Here is an 18,995-nt window from a genome sequence, read left to right on the forward strand (position 1 = left end):
CTGGGCAACCCATTCCAGTTCCTCACCACCCTCACAGTGAAGAATTTCTTCCTAATATTTAACCTGAATCTCCCATCTCTCAGTTTAAAACCATTACCCCTTGTCCAATCACTATCTTCTCTGATGAAAAGCCCCTCCCCTGCTTTCCTGCAACCCTTTCAGGTGCTGGAAGGCCGCTACAAGGTCTCCCTGGAGCCTTCTCTTCTCCAGGCTGAACAGCCCCAACTCTCTCAGCCTGTCTTCATAGCAGAGCTGCCCCGGCCCCTTGATCATCTTGGTGGCCCTTCTCTGGACCCTCTCCAACAGGTCCATATCTTTCTTGTGCTGAGGGCACCAGAACTGTACACAGTGCTCCAGGTGGGGTCTGACCAGACCTCCCTGGCCCTGCTGGCCACACTTCTTTTGATGCAGCCCAGGACACAATTGGCTCTGTGGGCTCCAGCACACACTGGCAGCTCATGTCAAGCTTCTCATCTACTACCACCCCAAGTCTTTCTCCTCAGGACTGCTCTCTAGCCAGTGACCACAACTCTCTGGGTGCAGCCATGCAGCCAATTCCTTATCCACCAAGTGCTCCATCTGTCAAATCCATGCCTTGTCAGTTTGGAGATCAGGATGTCACGTGGAACAGAGTCAAATGCCTTGCACAAATCCAGGTAGATGACGTCAGTTGCTCTGCCACCATCCACCATCTCTGTAACCTTGTTGTAGAAGGCCACCAGATTGGTCAGGCACGACTTGCCTTTAGTGAAGCCATGTTGGCTGTCACCAATCACCTCTTTATTTTCCATGTGCCTTAGCAGACCTTCCAGGAGGATCTGCTCCACGACCTTGCCAGGTACAGAGGTGAGACTGACCAGCCTGTAGTTCCCCGAGTCTTCCTTTTCCCCTCTTTTTAAAAATAGGGTCTATGTTCCCTTTTTTCCAATCAGCAGGAACCTCACCAGACCACCATGGCCTCTCAAATACGAAGCACAGAGGCTTAGCAATTTCATCCTCCAGCTCCCTCAGGACCCCTGGGTGAATCCCATCAGGTCCCATAGATTTAAGCACCTTCAGGTTCTTTGGATGGTCACGAATCTGCTCTATTCTCACGGTGCAGGGTAATCCATTCTCTAAACCCCTGCCAGACCTTGGTGAGGACAAGATCCAGCATAGCACCTCCCTTGTTGGCTCCCCGATTATTTGGAAAAGGAAGTTATAATCCTTCACTCTAGGAACCTCCTGGATTGTTTGCGTTTAGCAGAGTTGTTCTTCCAACAGATGTCAGGGTGGCTGAAGTCTCCCATGAGCACCATGGCTTGTGAATGTGAAGCTACTCCTATCTGTCTATATAGTGCCTTGTCTATATTATCCTCCTGCTCAGGTGACCTGTAGCAAACCCCCACTGTGATGTCACCTTGGCCTTTCTTCCCCTTAATCTTAATCCATAAGCTCTCTGTTGGCTCCTCATCCATCCCCAGGGAGAACTCCAACTCCAGCTGGTCTTTGACATAGATTACTAGATAATGACTAGATAAATTTCTAGAAAATATAGTTTTAATTGTATTTCAATTCTATTATTTTGAATTCTGAATGCTGCATTTTTAAAAAAACATTATCTTGCCCTGGAAGTTTTGAGAGTACTAAAATAAAATGGATTTTTGAGGTTCAGTGATGACTTGAGTGTTGAAGTAGTTCAGTGTTTCTGAGCTATTAATGCTATTGTGTCAAATGAGGAATGTTCATTGCAGTCAGCTCCAAGCTACATCAAATATTGGCAATATTTGTTACTGTTACAGCCATCAACAGAGAGACCAGAAACACGCAGGAAAACAGTCCAGATGGAGACCACTGCATACAACTATATAAAGTGCATTTTTCTTCTTGTTTGATTGCCCCAAGGGAGTCTGCTATCATTTTGAATTCCTACCACAGTCTCCCAGACCAGAAGACAACTAACAGATGAAAGCTTGGACTTTTTATTTTCTGTCTGCTGAAACATTAAAGGATAGCACAAACGTTCTAAGCCCAACTCAGCAGTGCAGTATTTAACCAATATTTCTGAAAGTATTGCAATGACTGTATTGACTGTCAATACAGATTAGAAAAACACTTTTAAAGTCTAAATGATCAAATATATTTCTGTTATATTAGCTAAAAGTTTGAAACCCTGTTAGAATCCAGAAATGGAATTCAGATGTGTTTATAGGAGAAGAGTCTAAATTACTAACAATTCACACTATCTGTAGAAACTATTTTTTATGAATTTGGCCATGTCTTAGTAAACTCAAAAAGCATAGCTGTAATACAATATTAATAATATTAATTTTTAACCAAATGACTTCATATTTCTAGTTAGTCTGCAGTTTTTAAAACACAAGTATAACAAAACATCTATCCTATCTCAAATACCTGAGAATGACATTCTCTTGATACAGCCTATATACGCAAAAAAATTAAAAGGATCACTTAAAAAAACATCAGCACCTCTACATACAGATTTATAGAAAAGAAACCACTGAAAACTGAAAAGGAAAAGAAATGCATAGATTGTAAACAATTGAGTTATACGATTTGGAGGGTAAGATATTCTACTTTAAGTATAGGGAAGAAGGATGACATCTCATACAGAAAAGTCTGTGTCTTTGGAAAAGCTGCTTTCAATCATGCTGCAATAGTAGCAGACTACAGCACACAGTCTGGATTGACCGCAACCTGGCAGATCTTTTCCAGGACACAAGTTTTGTCATTGCCATTGGGTAGATAAATTAGACTCTCATTAAATGAAATCTGAAGGGAAGGAAAAAGAAAGACAAGAAATTAAAAAGAGTAGGAGGAGGTAACTGGTACTGGAGGAGACAGGGAAAGACTCAGAGTAGAAACAAATTTTTCTCACTCTTCACTGTAAGCAATAGCATCAATGATGACAATGTCACGTTTTACATCCCTTGAGGACCTTCTTTAGGTCCTGCTTGGCCAATACATTTTCCGGAGTTGGGAGATAATGTTTTGTACAACCATATAGTGACAAACCTCAAAAAACTGGAAGCCAGCAGGGAGGATGGCTGCTATGGTGAAGGTCACTTAGTCTGCCTTCAGTTTTCTTAACAGAACAACCAAAACATAAACTATCTCTAACAGAAATTGTTAGTATGAGAATCACAGAATGGCTGAGGTTGGCAGGGACCTCTAGAGGTCACCTGGTCCAAACCTAGAGCCCTCATGTCCAAGGATGGAGATTCCATAGCCTCTCTGAGCAACCTGTGCCAGTGTTCATTCACCTTCACCTTGAAAAAGTGTTTTCTGATTTTCAGGAGATGCCTCCAGTGTCTAAGTGTGTACCTACTGCCTCGTGCCTAGTCACTGAGTACCACTGACAAGCACCTGGCTCCTCCTTCTCTGCAGTCTTCCTTCAGGTATTTGTACATATTGATAAATCTCCCCAGGCCTTTCCTAGGCTAAACAGTTACACCTCTGTCAGCCTTTCCTCATAGAAGAGCTGCTCCAGTCCCTTCATCACATTTTTGGCCTTTTACAGGACTCTCTCTAGTACATCCATGTCTTTCTTGCTCTTAGGAGCACAGAAATGGTCACAGTAATCCAGGTGTGGCATAATGCAAGAGGATACTATACAGATTATAAAAATGGGTGCCAGTGAAAAATCCAGCGTATTCTTAATGAGCAGGCATGGTGTTTCCTGTCTTTTCTGTGTAAATTAGAACTGTAAGGCCTGGAAACACTGAATGTTATCTGTACAAGCTGACTGAGTCTCAGACCACTTCTGGAACACAGAAGTGGGTGTATACCAGTTTCTTCCTCAAGAAGATTAAAAGCAAGATGCTTTTAAACAAGATTAAAAGCTAGGTGCATGGACTGAAGGAATTCTCAGAACACTCCAAAACTGGTTCTGAAAATCAGTAGATCGTGGTCACAGAGTATGCAGAACAGTGAAATTCCAAACAAAATCTAAGTCACTGCTTAGTCACTTTTAAATTTATTTTCTTGTTTGCATCAGTCACTTGTGTTTCACTGCCTATTCCCCACATACATCACAATGATCACCACTTTCAGTTTAAGTTACTGCTCATTTTCCTCAATATATTACTACTGCCAATTCCAGAACTATCTGTCGTTCATTCTGTCAGCTCAGCTTTAATTTCCACAATCTTCCTCTTCAAACTTACTACAACTTCCCAAAGGTACATTAATTTTTTGTCTCCTTCACAAGTCAGAACATACTGCTTGATCTTGAATTCTAAACACAGAAGAATATCTACATTTAACATCCTAGAAAAATCAGCATGTATCAGCCTTCTTTGGTTTTAACAAGAGAAAAAGGGGATCACTGCGTTAACCTGATCAGGATCCAAGGTGATTAGCATATATCATCTGACATATTTTCCATTTATATGATGGCATAATCCCACTGATAACATGGGTCATATGTTCACCTACATACAAAAAAGCCCCCACTACAAACACCTAACATTTGCAAAATTATTTTAATTTGGATCTTTTAACCCATGCAGCAAGGAACAGCACAAAATAAATTTAGAATGTGGTTACGCTCCTTTCAAACAGTCTTTATAATGGATATACTGATAGACTTTAAATAATATAGACAGTGCAGAGAATCATTAAGACACCATCCCTTCTTCTCTCTTTTTTTCAAGTACTGTGTCTCTTCAGACTGCACAGTGAATTATAGGTTGTAACCTCAGAATGCAACGATAATTGCAATGGGACTACATCTTTGCCTCTGAGCATTAGTAGGTTGGATTTTTTTATTCTTCAGTATTACTTTAAATTATAACACTGTAAATACTGTATCTGTACAAAAAAAAAAAAAAAAATATATATACACTTTTAATTTTCACTGTGCACTAAGGACTCAGATTTATAACACACTGTCATTCTCAATCCTTCAGAGAACATTGTACTTCCTTAATTTCTGTAAGGAATGTCATCCAGAAAATAGCCAATCCACATTTGCATCAAGTCTGCCATTTTTGATAATTAGCAATCAAGTCTAAGCAATTTCTCCTTTGGTTTAACAAGTGCATACCTATCTTCCAATTTCTTTTTAATGTCATATCTCATAAAATTGTTTGGGCTGATGCTAATCTCTTGCACTAAATTCATAACTAATCACTGAAGATATTTATAATTTCTAGTTTTTACAGAAGAATTGTCAGACTTAATCACCTTCCTCATATTTTCACCATTTACAAAGCTTCATTTATCTTACATTTCAGCAATGTGACAACAGCAGACTATTTCCCCCCATTTTTCTAGTATGTAAAGAAAGATGAAAGGGTGGAAAATCACGACAATACTGTGAAAGTTTTATTCTTACTAAGAACATTATCTTCCAGCAGAAAATTATTCCTAAAAATTATTCCTAAATACTAGTCATAGAAAGAAGCAGAAGCAGCAGGCTAAAACCTAAAAAAATGGACAGTTATGCGTAATTATGGAAAACGTGTTCTGACTTTTATCATTGGTTAAACTTTGTAGACAGGATGAGAGTGATCTGTTTCAACCAAATGCTTGTAAAAATTAATTTATTTCATAACAATGTCAAATAAACTGTTCCCAGAAGCCTTTATAAAGTGAGTTCAGGGCTCAGAACTAGAATCTTGAACCAACTACTAATTCTGAGGAGGATACTGATTTTCAGGATAACTGTTGAGATATGAGTTGAACCATAAGCCATGTTTTTTTCAAATCACCTGCGGACTGGACTGAAAAGTATAACAGTGTTTTAGCTAAAATAACACAGAATGGCACAAATGTGTGGCCATGGCTAGATTCTGCAGGAAGTTAATACTGCATTCCTAGGCATCTAAGATGTTCACTGCACGAGACAAAAAACTAAACTATCTAAGATATCACTTCACTGAAATAAGAAATGAGTGATGACAAGTACCAAGTCCATGATTGAAAAATTGCAGTATAAATGCTACCTCAATGGTGTGATGAACAAAACAGAATATCTGTTTTGGTAACCACAATAAGGAGAATCGTGCAACTTCACATTTTAAATGGTTAGGGGAAAAATCCTGACTCCCAGTAAGCTGTCCTTAGTGGTGAAATGAAAACTGCCATACTAGGTGCAGATGCTGGCATGGCTGGGTGGTCTTGATGAAGAGAGATCAGGTCCCCCTGAGCCACCGGGGGGAAGCTGGGAAAGAAATCCAGAACAAAGTAATTTGGACCCGGGAAGAAGGAAAGGGTGGGGGTAATGTAAGCAAGTACTGCTCTTTGTGTTGTCTGTGCCCTGTGTGCATTTGATTAATGTGAAATTAAAGTATTATTCTTCCCCAAGTTGAGTCTGTTTTGCCTGTGACCTTAATCGGTGAATGAACCCTCTTTGCCTATGAGCTTCTAGTTGGCTTGTGTCCTCCACATCCCAGTGCTTGTGTGTGTGGGGCAGTTCGATTGAGCTGGTCCTTTGTTGTCATGTTAGGCCCAAACCACAACACAGACACAGCTGGCTCAAACAGACTCAGGGCACTGCTGGTCCTCTCAGCCACGATGGTGGCATCTCTGGGATAACGTATTTAAGAAAAGGAAAACACAAGCAAAAACCCCACAAAACACAGAGGAAGAGGGAAAAGAAAGAGCATGAGAAACAGCAGTACAAATGCCAAGGTCACGGAAGGTGGAGGTGGAAGTGCACCATTGCACTGGGCCAGATACCTACACTATAGCCCATGGAGGGAGCCCACGCCAGTGCAGATGGATGCTTCTAAAAGACCTGTGGCCCATGGAGAATCCATACCAGAGCAGAGGACAAACTTGAGGAGGAAAGGACAGCAGAGAGGAATAGCCCAAGCCAGAGCAGATGGATACTTCTAAAAGACCCATGGCCCATGGAGAATCCACAACAGAGCAGAGGACAAATGTGAGGAGGAAAGGACAGCAGAGAGGAATCACCGTGTACTGACTGTGACACCCCTCTGCTTGTTCCCCTCTACTGCTTGGGGCAGTAGAGAACTCAGGAGTGAAGATGTGAAGTTAAGCCTGGGAAAGAGGCAGGAAAAGTAGTGGTTCAATGTTCCCCCTTTTATTTCTCACTACCCAAATCTGGTTTAGCTAGTAATGAATCAGACTTAATGTTCCCCAATTCAAATCTGCTTTACCCTTGACAGTAACTGGTGATTTCCTGGTCTTTATCACAGCTCATTTTCACAGCTCTTTATCACTGTCTCATTTCAATTTTTTTCCTTTTTTTGTTTCGTTTTGTTTTCTTCTCTAGTTCTGCTGAGAGGGGAATGGAGAGCTAGGTAGGTGTTTGGCTGTTAGACCAAGCTAACCTACAGTAAGAATAAAAATTGACTTATTTATGGAAGAATAAAAATAGTAGGGAGAGTGATCAGGCACAACAGTGTGGGGTTTTTTTTGTTTTCAAGGTCAAAGAAAATATACTAAAATATTTTAGTAGTGTCAAGATGATGGCAAAAACATATTTAAGAAAATGAAAAAAAGTTGTATAGCCAAGTGCAAGAGAGACAAATGAGGACAATGGGAGAAACAGCCCTGCAGACACGAAGGTCAGAGAAGAATGAAGGAGCAGATTTTCTCCAGGCATCAGAGAAGTAGAGATTCCCCTGAAGCCCCTTAAGGAAAGCCTAGTGAGGCAGGTTGTCGCCTTGCAGCTCATTGTCCACCCTGGAGCAAATATTCACATTGCAGCCTGTAGAGCATCCATGATGCAGCAGATGGAGGTGCTCTTGAGGTTCTCTTGACAGCCTGCAGCCCATGGAAAGAAGCCCGTGAATGAGAATGCTATCTGGCAGAAACAGTCCCTGTGGGGGACCCATGCTTGGAGCAGTTATGGATTGTATCCCATGGAAGGGACCCACATTGTAATATTTCTTGAAGAACTGCAGCCAATGGGAAAGACTCACTGGAGAACTTTGTGAAAGACAGTAACCCATGGAGAGCTCTGGTATCTTGGCTGGCTGCCCAGTTGCTCTCTCACTCCCTCTCCTCAGAAGCAGAGAGGTAGAAAAGAAGATGAAATGCTTATGGGTGAAGAAAAGGAGAGGGAGGTAGCTCATCACCACTTAGCATCATGGGCAAAACAGACTTGACTTAGAGAAACTGATTTAATTTATTGCCAATTAAGACAGAGCAGACTCATGAAAAATAAGAAGAGATTTAAAAACACTTCAAACCAACCTTTTTCCTGGGCTCAACTTCACTGCAACCCCCTCACTTCTTTTCCCCAGTGAAGGACAATGGTGAATGGGGGCTGCAGGTAGTTCATAACACTGACTCTGTTGCTCCTTCCTACTCACACACTTCCACTCTTGAATGGAGTTCCTCCCATGGGAGACAGTTTTCACAACCTTCTCCAGTGTGGGTCATTGCCACAGGCTGCAGTCCTAGAAGAACTTTTCCAGCATGGGTCTTTTCCACAGAATGCAGTCCTTCAGTAACAGACTGCCCCAGCATGGGTCCTCCAGAGGATCACAGTTCCGCTAGAAAACGTGCTGCTCTGTGTGCTCCTTTCCATGGGCTGCAGTTCCTGCTCCAGTGTGGGGTCTCCATAGGCTCACAGCTTCCTTCAGGACACATCTACCTGCTATGATGTGGGGTCCTCCATGGGCTACAGAGTGGATATGTGCTCCATCGCAAACCTCCACGGGCTGCAGGGGACGACGTGCATCACCAAAGTCTTCACCACAGGCTGTAGAGGATTCTCTGTTCCAGTGCCTGGAGAACCTCCTCCTTTTTCACTGACCTTGGTATCTGTTTCTCTGACATATTGTTACTGCTCTCTTTTTGGCTGCTGTACAAAGCATTTTTTAACCTTTTAAAATATGTTATCCTATCACTGACTGCCTCAGCCTTGTCCAGAAGTGGGTCCGTTTGGAGCCAGCTGGAACTGGCTCTCTCTGACATGGAAGTAGCTTCCGTCATTTCTCACATAAGCCACCCCTGCTGTCCTTCCACTCTCAAAACCTTGTCACATAAACCCAGTACAAGAACCAGTGCCAGAGCAGAGGAAAAGTGTGAGAATGGAGCGGCAGAGATGAAGTCTTACAAACCGATTGCAATCCCTGTTCCCCACTGCCCTGCACTGCCTCAAGGGGAAGAGGCAGGTAAGTTGAGAATGCAGGATTTTAGTTGAGTCTGGGAAAAAGGGGAAGGTCGTTTATTTTTGCCCTTTTATTCATCACTATCCTATCCTGTTTTTAGTTGCCAATACATTAATCTACCCTAAATTAGGCCTGTTTTGCCCATGGCAGAAATCAGTGAGTTATCCCCTTGTCTTTATCTTGATGCATGAGTTTTTCCATTTTATTTCCCTCTCCTGTCCTGTTAAGGAGGAGGGGGAAGGAGTGACAGAGCAGCTGGGTGGGTATCTGGCAGCCAGACAACATGAACTCACCACTCTGGGCTAATCATAACGTATTACTGGAATTAAAGTAGGACAAAGCAAATTTTCTTATTAATTTAATGAAAAAGTATGTCATTCTACAGAGTAAGTAATTTTAAAAGTAAAACTAATTTCTGCCACATTATATAATTTTTATGGAGTTTGGGTTTTAATGCAGCTGACTAAATACCTGATGAACATGCAGAGAACTCAAAGGAGATCATCTTTCAGATAACACTGAAGAGATGAAATTACATTAGTATTAAGAAATGCTAATATTCACCTAGAATGATTAATGACAAGTATCATCTGAAAGCACAGTTATCTCTCTGGAAGGCTTCACTACACTCCCAAGTCCAGATTATATAAAATAGTAGGAATAAGTAGCAGTGTTCCCGAAGCACATTTCCACTTCAGTAGGAATAAAGGTGATAAACACAAAGATGATTGACTAGCATTTGTAGTCACCACAGATAAAATTAACATTTTTGCCTGTGCAAAAATATAGGCAACCCGAAGGCTTTATACATGTTTACTTTAGTGTTACAGTTTGAGGGGCCAGAAACCAATTTTATGGCATTGATGGCCAAGCCCAAGGGAGACAGAAGGTATTACCTAGGACCCCGAGGAGGTCCAGGGGGAAGAAAACATAAGGTTGCATGACCTCAGTATTCCCTCTCATTTTCTGCCATACCCTATAAAACACCAGAATCTGGGGCCTTGGCTCCTTTTTCTCTCTTCCAGTGGACATCTTGGAAAGCGGCTCCTGGCTGTCTGTCTTCAGCTCACCACATGCTCTGCAGAATCCTACTCCATCTCTTGTTTGGTAAGAGTCCTGGACCTGTTTTTCTATGTGGACTCTGCCATAAGGGATCTTCAGATGGTTTTATCAGCTACCATTAACACCAGGTTTTGAGTATACATACTCGTATATGTATTTGTATATTTTTCATTACTTTAGTTATTATCCCTTCCCAGTTCCATTAAACTTTGTTCTAGCTTTAATTTCCAACCTTTAAGTCCGTTCCGTACTCCCCTTTTTACCTTTCCCTGGGAGGGTGGGTGGAGCAGGGAGAGAGAGCAGTTTGGTTCTCTATGTTTTGGTTCAACCTGATCACTAAATAGATGCAGAAAAAACTGGTGACAAACATGGGGCCTTCCACAGCTGTGGGTCCATATCTGCTCTACGATGGTCTCCAGGGGCTGCAGGTCCAGATATGCTCCACTGTTGTCCTTTGGCTGCAGGGGAATCTCTGCTCGGGCACCTCCTCCCTCTCCTTCTTCACTGACCTTGGCATCTCTGATCAGGTATTGCTCTCACTTCTCCTTCTCCTCTGCCCTCCAGAGTTTTAGCTGTTTCCTTTTCCACTCCTTAAATATGTTAATCGCAGAGGTGTTGTCACCACCACTGATGGGATCAGCCTTTGCAAGAGGCGGGTCCAGCTTTGGAGCTGGGGGAGCTTCCAGCAGCTTCTTACAGGAGTCACCTCAGTGGCTCCTCCCCCACTACTGAAGTCATACCACACTGACTAACACATTTTAAAGTAATTTTATTGAAATAATTTCCAAATCAATAGTATCTTTTTTTTCTCTTGAAAATAATTCTAGGATTCACTAATATTGCATTTTTAAAAAAAAATTATTGTAATAACAGAGCAACTATTTTGATGCTCATGTCTGCTCATGTTGGGGCATTCACCAGCAGCTCTGGGAATAAAACTAGTGAGCTAACCGCTTGCTGAAACCATCATCAGCATTGTATCCTTTACCCAAAACACATCCAGATTACAACAGTTGCTTCCAAGGCTGACTATATGTATTCCCCAAATGAAATACAGGCAGGCAGTCAACACAGATTTATTTTTTTTAACACTTGTCTAGCATATGGAAAACATGTTAACTATTTACTCTGCTAAGTAACAACACAGAAATGTCCATATGCTCTCTGCCAAGAAGTATGATAGCAAATTCTGAGTAAATGATGCTATATTAGTGACCCAACAGAATTAAGCAGATGGAGCCTCTTCAATGGAGAATCTGCTCCTTTCTCCTGATGATGCTGTATCACAGATATTTTGGTTATCAAGGCTTCCAACCATTTACCATGTTGCCTCTGAATTTCCTCCATATCTTCACTTCCTGACTACTAAGCTTGTCAAAAGTCAGTAGTATATTATTCCTCCATCTTGGAATCCAACCAGAATCCTCACCACCAAGTCTTAATCATTACAGCACGGGAAGACTGTCCTATTACACTATTTACTCTAGTTTGTCCACAATGACACTTCAGAAGCAGCACAGAAGAACAGCAGTTTTTCTCAGAAATGGTATTATTAGACCAAATACAGGTTTCCCTTCTTTGCTGAAGACTCAGAGGGAAGCACAACATATACTTCCCCCCTCCCCCATCACTAATTAGAAGTTTGATGGCAGGAATCAATAACACTACAAAGTCATCAACCAATATTACTTGATGTTTTACTGTGCCATGCAGATACTGTGTATTTGCATCCAAGTCACAGCTACAGCTTACTCCCAAGAACCTCCAGGTGCTCTGCAAATCTCAGCACCTGCTAATAAAGTCACCTACAACCAGTGTGTCATAAATTATGTGAAAAAATACAGCTCTCAAGATGTTATGACAAGAGCACTTGGCACCACCTACAGAGGAAGGACTAAAGTTCTCAAAAGGTTGGGATATATTGTCCTGTGACTGCAAAACCAAGAATTAGTTTTGTTATGCAGGTGGAACATTATCCCAGATGACTGGTAGTGCTATGGCATTAAAAAATCTCACTGGAGCTCTAGATACAACTCCTTACCTTATCTGCCCTATTTCATGCACCATGATATTTATGAGATGAACCATAGATACAATAGGGGATGTCAAATGTCCTCTGTACTAATATTAATAAGGGAGTGTTTTAGTAATGGATTACTACTTCCTAAGCATCTGAAAACTTCACAGCCAATTCTAAGCTTTTTGAGGTCTAGCTCTAGGTGAATTAGGTAATACAGAAGTTGAAGTGAATTGCAACTCAAAGTCCATGGTGGTAAGATTCACAAATCTTGTTAGATTAACTGCTCCTTGATCATTTAGGGATCCAACAAACAGCAGATGTTCCTCAAGCTACTAGGAAAACTATGCATCCCAGAAAACTGTCAGAAAGTCATACAACATCTTCCTGAATCACGCATGATATTTATTTCTACACATTGCTAATTTTATTGTACCAATTGAAATTCACAAGAGCAAATGTAGTGACCACTTCACGTAGGTAAGATTATTTAAATCAAGCTTCATAGTATACTATTTTGATGGAGCTATAATACTTACAGAAGGTATTATGTTAGATTGTTTTCATATATTTTTAACTCACTTAACTCAATTTTTAGAGACATTTTTATATGTCATTATAAGAGATCTGTTTTCCTTTTATTTTAAAACTAATGTCAAGACTATCTCAACTCAACATATTGAACATATTTTTTAATTAGGTAAAAATAATTTTTTTTTTACTGTCCTACATAAGCCTTTTTGATGTATACTTTCAAAAACAAAAATAGCTTTAAATCAAAATCAGGGAAATTCTAGTTCTTGTTAATTATTGCATGTGCAAAAGAATCACAGCACCAAAAATCTTAGCAAATGCCTGTCATGCAGATAGTGCACTCTGTAATTTCCAGTTCCTTTGAGTTACTTAGCAAGAAATGTAAAGGTCACAGCATTACATGTGACACTGTATCACATGCAAGAGAGCATTATGAATATTCTAGGTCCACAGCCTTGCTTATGCAAAAATTTGTATGGATTTCTGGAAACAACAATGAAATCTAAATTCAAATTTTAAAACGCATGATTTACTTCTGCTGTAAAACCTACCAATAATCAACTACCTTTAAGAGATAATTCACAGGTATATCTTGAAGCTTTAGTGGTATTTTTGAGAACTTTCTAGTTTTCTTTCACCTTTGATTCTTCATTAAAAAAATGGAAGAAAACAGTTTTCCAAGGCTTTAAAGAAAAGAAAACTCACAATCATTCTAGAACGAACAAAAAGGTTTCTTGTTAAGTTTCAAAAAAATCTGGAATACAAGCTCTGTGTAGTCAGATCTCACAAGTAAGCAGGTTTGATAATGGGGGACTGAGAGATAAGGGGGTGGAACTGATCTCTGTTTTAAAACCAAGAGCCAGGTAAAACATCAGACTGCTAGTATCTTGTACATTATGGAAGCAATGATAAACAATAGGTTTACTCAAAGGTATCACAATGTAGAATCTTCTATCTCCTTTGACTAGGAGCCACTAAAGGGCTAAATAAACAAATAAATAAATACACAAACAAACAAATCTCATCTTGCCTTAAATCATTTATAAACTAATTTAGTGAGTTTAAACTAACTTGGGTTTTTACACAAAGTAAGCACCTGTGAACTTCTGAAGGATCACTCATATCTTCAAAGTGAATACACTCATGATACTCTGCTGAACTGGTGCCTACATTGATTAAAGCCCAGTGGTTGTGTAACGTTCCTTTTATATAATTTTCAACAATTCTTAATGTGGTATTTAGGAGGAATAAGGGAAATTACATTACTCAGTTAAGACAGGTATTCACTCTTAAAATGGGAAAAAGACTTCAATTGCCAAATGACTGAATGGGAGTAAGTTTTAACAAAGGCATTAATTATTACCTAAATGCTCTTTTTGTTTCCTGTTAGCTAGAAGCTAATTTAAATACCTGAAATTAAATTTTAGTCAAATTCTAGGTATTAGCTGCCTGTTTAAAAAGTACAGACAAGTATGATCAGAAATAAACACAAAATAGAAAGAACTACTGAGAAAAAAGTCAGATGCCTAAAACTTTACAAAAACCAGCAAGTTATCTGTCAATTGCTGGAAAGGGTTTCCTTTCCAGCTGTCCAGTTAATCTCCATAATTCTACATATATTCAACATGATGTTTTCAATTCATATACATGTAATAGGAAGATACATTTCTTATTCTAGCAAAGTGATTTCAAGACCAGTTTGCCATCAGTTCAGACGATACTTAGCAGACTGTTCTCAAAATGTTCACAAGAAAGGTATACCATTTTAAAGTACTTTAATTAAAACCCAGAAAGTGCCTGTCTCTTAAATTTACATTTTTTCCTCTTAAGTCTTTTTTTCGAAAGTTTTACATTACAGTAGCTTTATTTGCATATGCAGGCAGAGAGATGTGAGGCAACCGAATGCTTTCAAAATCACTGAAATTATGTTAAGGGTCTGACCTAAACCTACAAAACAAAAAACAGCCTTTAAGGCTAAAAGAAATTACAGTAAAAGTTCAGTAGTACTTCCTATTCAGCACATTTCAATCCTAGTATTTTTAGAACATTATACTTTCACCAAAGTCTAAGCTTGCTTACACTTACACACATTCCTAAAGTCTTCAGAAAACCTTTAGGGAATATATTAGAAAAAATTCTATAAACATGCATAAAAATATGATTGCCAAAACACACCATTCTGGTTTGTATATGAATATATATATATATATATATATATATATATATATATAAAAACTATTTAGAATTCCTCTCTGTTACAACTGTCTCATCGCTTTTGTTTAAAGCACCAGATATAATGAATCAATCTGTTAAAAACAATTAAAAATGTTCTTTCCTGTGTACCCTGAGATGGTGGCTTTGCTCAGTTTTCTCATTTCAAAAGGAAACTTCCACTTTATAAATCACCAATATTTTTCATATCTGCAATATATACTTCACCTGTGTGTATTTACTTAATGTTAGAATATATTACTTGATCAAAAGGACAGAATACAGCAGGACAGGAGGTATTCTGGTCAAAAGGAAAAAGCCTAACACAATAACCGAATTACTCTTTCTGTCTGATTCAGGAGAGTCTCTGCCAAAAAATTAAGAACTTGTTGCTTTCTAAAAAGACAGTAATTCCACTACTTAACCCACAAGAATTTTATTTTTTCTTCTGTAGTCAAAAATAGGCTTAATTGTTTGTATGCATATAAATCTGTTTAAATACAGGCCAAATACTGAAGGAATCATAATGGCAATTGTACTTCTCAAGCACAAAGGGTAAAGAGCACATTGTCTTGAAAACTACAGGAAACAGATTAGTGTGGTCATCCAGTTACAATCAAACCTTTCTCCACTGCAGAAATATACACTCTGTAAAATATGTGTCTAGATGATTTACCCAAACCAACCAAGAACAAACACTCAGAAAACACTGCTTGCTTTTACTGATCTCTTCCAACCCGAATCATGAGGAATAATTCTCAACTAATACAACCAGCTAAATTTGCTTTAAACTAGTTTCAGATGCTAAAATGAAGTTACCTGTCATCAATGATCCAGTTCAGACACAGATTGAGGGAATTAAGGTTTTTGCATCTCTTCACTACTTCCATCACGGTTTCATTGTCCAGTTCTGTTATATGACGTAGATCCAAGCTTGAAAGATTTCTTAGCTATTGAGACAAATATGATAGATAGAAAGAAATAATTTTAAATTTGTTCACACACATAACACTTATAAAAACAGTTAAACTTTCTGAAGTTGTGTATAATATATATATACTTTTTTTTTTTTTCCCCAGAAAAAATAAACATGTTAGAGGGACACAGTTAACTTTATTCAACAACTTCAGCAAATTCAGAATTCAGGCACTTACTCCATGAAAACAAGACATTCTCATTCACGCTCCAGTACATCTAAAGTTAGAGGTGTAGGCCTTCCTCCTTTTAACTATACGGAGTGTAAAATACCAAGGTAGCATATCAACTCATTAATTATAAGAAAAATGGAGCATGAAGGAGTCACAGAAGGAGCAGTAGACTGACAGAGCAGTATGGTTAAGATTTCTGCATGGATTAACCTGATTTATTAATATTTGGAATCATTATAATGTCCTTCAAAAGCAAACAAAACATTCTTACTACTTTTATGAGCTATGAATTTAAACATGAAAATGGTTACAGATTTCTACTCTATCCTTAAACACTGGATCAGTTTAGCCATAATAACCTCCAAGTGCTGTTTGCTTTTTAAGCTGTCTGAAATAATCTCTACTATACTCTGGAACAATAACTGCATTAGCTAACACTGACACCTTAATTAAATTACCTTCCCTGTAAGAAAGAAAAAATAATCCAATTCAGTGATTTAATTCACTAGGGATCTAATTAAATAAAGGTACACAACTGAGATAATATAATCAGTCCACTTCAGCAGTTAATTAGCAAATAAATGTATTTAAGTGGGAGGGGGAATAAAAAAAATAGTATTTGAGGACTTCAAATACATGTGTGTACACAGAAACTGGTGTTCTGGTATTTTGTTCCAAAGTTTTCAACATTCTCCAAACTAAAGCTCAAGATAAACGACACATTGCTTCTAAAAATTCTGCAGAACAAACATAAAATTAAGGAACCTGACCTATAAGAAACAACTGCAGGGTATGTCTATAGAAGTACAACAATAATATTCCTGTTATTAAGGTACTACCACAGGTATACTGTGGACGTGCTTCTTGTAATCCCATTGAATTTCTGATAATCTCATTTCCCTATTAGAGAGAAAAGCACATAATGGCTGATACAGTGTTGATAAAACAGATCTTACAAGCTCCGCCTCTCTGCACTTCACACATACTGCTCTAGCAGGAAGTTTAAAAGACTTACCTTCTATTCACCCCAAAAAAGCTCACAACCAAACTCTCTTTTTTTTTTTTCCCCGCATAAATTACACGGAGAAAGGGAAGCTTCAAGCAACTTTAATTTTTCTCACCCTCACAAAGTAATTCCTCTAGCTTTTACACTACATTGGCAATAATGTGGCCAATGCCTATGACACAAGAAATAAACCTACTGGACAATTCAGCAATGCATATGTTTTGTGACTGTAAACAAATACTTACAAGGAAACCTCAAAGACATGTAGAAAATAATCCCACTAAAAAAACATAGAGAATTCTTACTAAAATGTGCTTTTTTTCATGGCAACACCGCTCTTCTGAGCAAGTAATAATACTGGTGATTCTTCTGTCATTATTATTACTTACAGAATAAAACCCATGAACTTACACTATAGTTAACCCATGTATGGAGATCAATGCTTCAACAAAAAGTGTCTAAATAGCTTGACATCAAAATAGGCAACAGGTACCAGTAGAACATTCACCTCATTGATGGAATGATGAATGCAGCAGAAAGGATTATTGATTTCCCAGGAAAATGAGACTTCGGCATTGCATGGGTAGCCTCAAAATCAAAACTGAATTCCTAGTATTCCTACTGACCAAACTAATAGGCTTTCCAAGGTAGATTTTATCCTAGGGGAGAACCCAATGTTCTCCCCTAAATCATATCCACGAACACTACATCCAAACAACCCTAAAACACATCCAGGGATGGTAACTCAACCACCTCCCTGGGCAGCCTATTCCAGTGTCTGACCACTATTTCTGTGAAAAAAAAATTCTTAATGTCTAGTCTAAACCTCCCCTGGTGCAGCTGAAAGCCATTCCCTCTTGCTATATTGTGAAAAGAGACCAGCACCAACCTCTCTACAATAACCTGTAGCTGTAGAGACTGAGGTCTCCCCTCAGCCTCCTCTTCCTCAAACTAAACATTCCCAGCTCCTTCAAGAGTTCTTCATAAGATTGATTCTCTAGGCCCTTCACCAGCTTCGTTGCCCTCCTCTGTACTCACTCCAGCACCTCGATACCTCTCTTGAATTGAGGGGCCCAAAACTGGACACAGTACTGCAGGTGTGGCCTCACCAGTGCTGAGTACAGGGGGACAATCACCTCTCTACTTCTGCAGGTCACACTGTTTCTAAGACAAGCCAGGATGCCATTGGCTTTCTTGGCCACCTGGGCACACTGCTGGCTCATATTCAGCCACTTGTCAATGAGAACCCCCAGGTCCTTTTCTGCCAGACACTTTCCAGCCACACTTCCCCAAGCCTGTAGCATTGCATGGGGTTGTTGTGGCCCAAGTGCAGGACTTGGCCTTGTTGAAGCCCAGACCATTAACATCAGCCTAACGATCCAATCTATTCAAGTCTCTCTGTAGAGCCTCCCTATCCTCATGCAGATCAACACTCCCACCTAACTTGGTGTCATCTGCAAACTTACTGATGATACACTCTATGTCCTTATCAAGATCATCAATAAAGATGTTAAACAGAAACGGTCCCAACGCTGAGCCCTGAGGAACAGCACTTGTGACTGGCCACCAGCTGGATTTGACTCCATTCACCACCACTCTTTGGGCCTGACTGTCCAGCCAGTGCTTGATCCAACAGATCGTGTGCTCATCCAGGCCATGAGAAGCCAGTTTTTTTAGAAGTTCTATGGGGAACAGTGTCAAATGCTTTTTGGAGGTCCAGATAGACAATATCCACAACCTTTCCCTCATCCAATACTAAGAATACGAATAATAGTCTACTATTATATTCAATATACAGTAACTCAACTATCATTTGTCCATTTTACTGTCACATTCATTCAATTATAAACAGCCTACCTGACATCTGACGTGCCTGGTAGGTTAATTCTTCTTTTTAACAGGCACAATATACTTGATCCAGAAAA

The 18,995-nt window shown here is 39.4% G+C and overlaps 1 protein-coding gene across 3 annotated transcripts in view; it reads right to left on the bottom strand.

Annotated features, from left to right (window-relative positions):
• FBXL17 (F-box and leucine rich repeat protein 17) overlaps positions 1-18,995 on the bottom strand; it is a 199,798-nt gene that overhangs the window by 116,910 nt on the left and 63,893 nt on the right. For all 3 annotated transcript variants that reach the window (XM_051643658.1, XM_051643659.1, XM_051643662.1), the window contains exon 6: positions 15,736-15,866. In XM_051643658.1, the coding sequence (XP_051499618.1) occupies positions 15,736-15,866 (131 nt within the window). The remainder of the gene's footprint in view (positions 1-15,735; positions 15,867-18,995) is intronic.

The sequence above is a fragment of the Apus apus genome, chromosome Z (genome assembly GCF_020740795.1).
Source record: "Apus apus isolate bApuApu2 chromosome Z, bApuApu2.pri.cur, whole genome shotgun sequence".
In the NCBI taxonomy this organism is placed as follows: Eukaryota; Metazoa; Chordata; class Aves; order Apodiformes; family Apodidae; genus Apus; species Apus apus.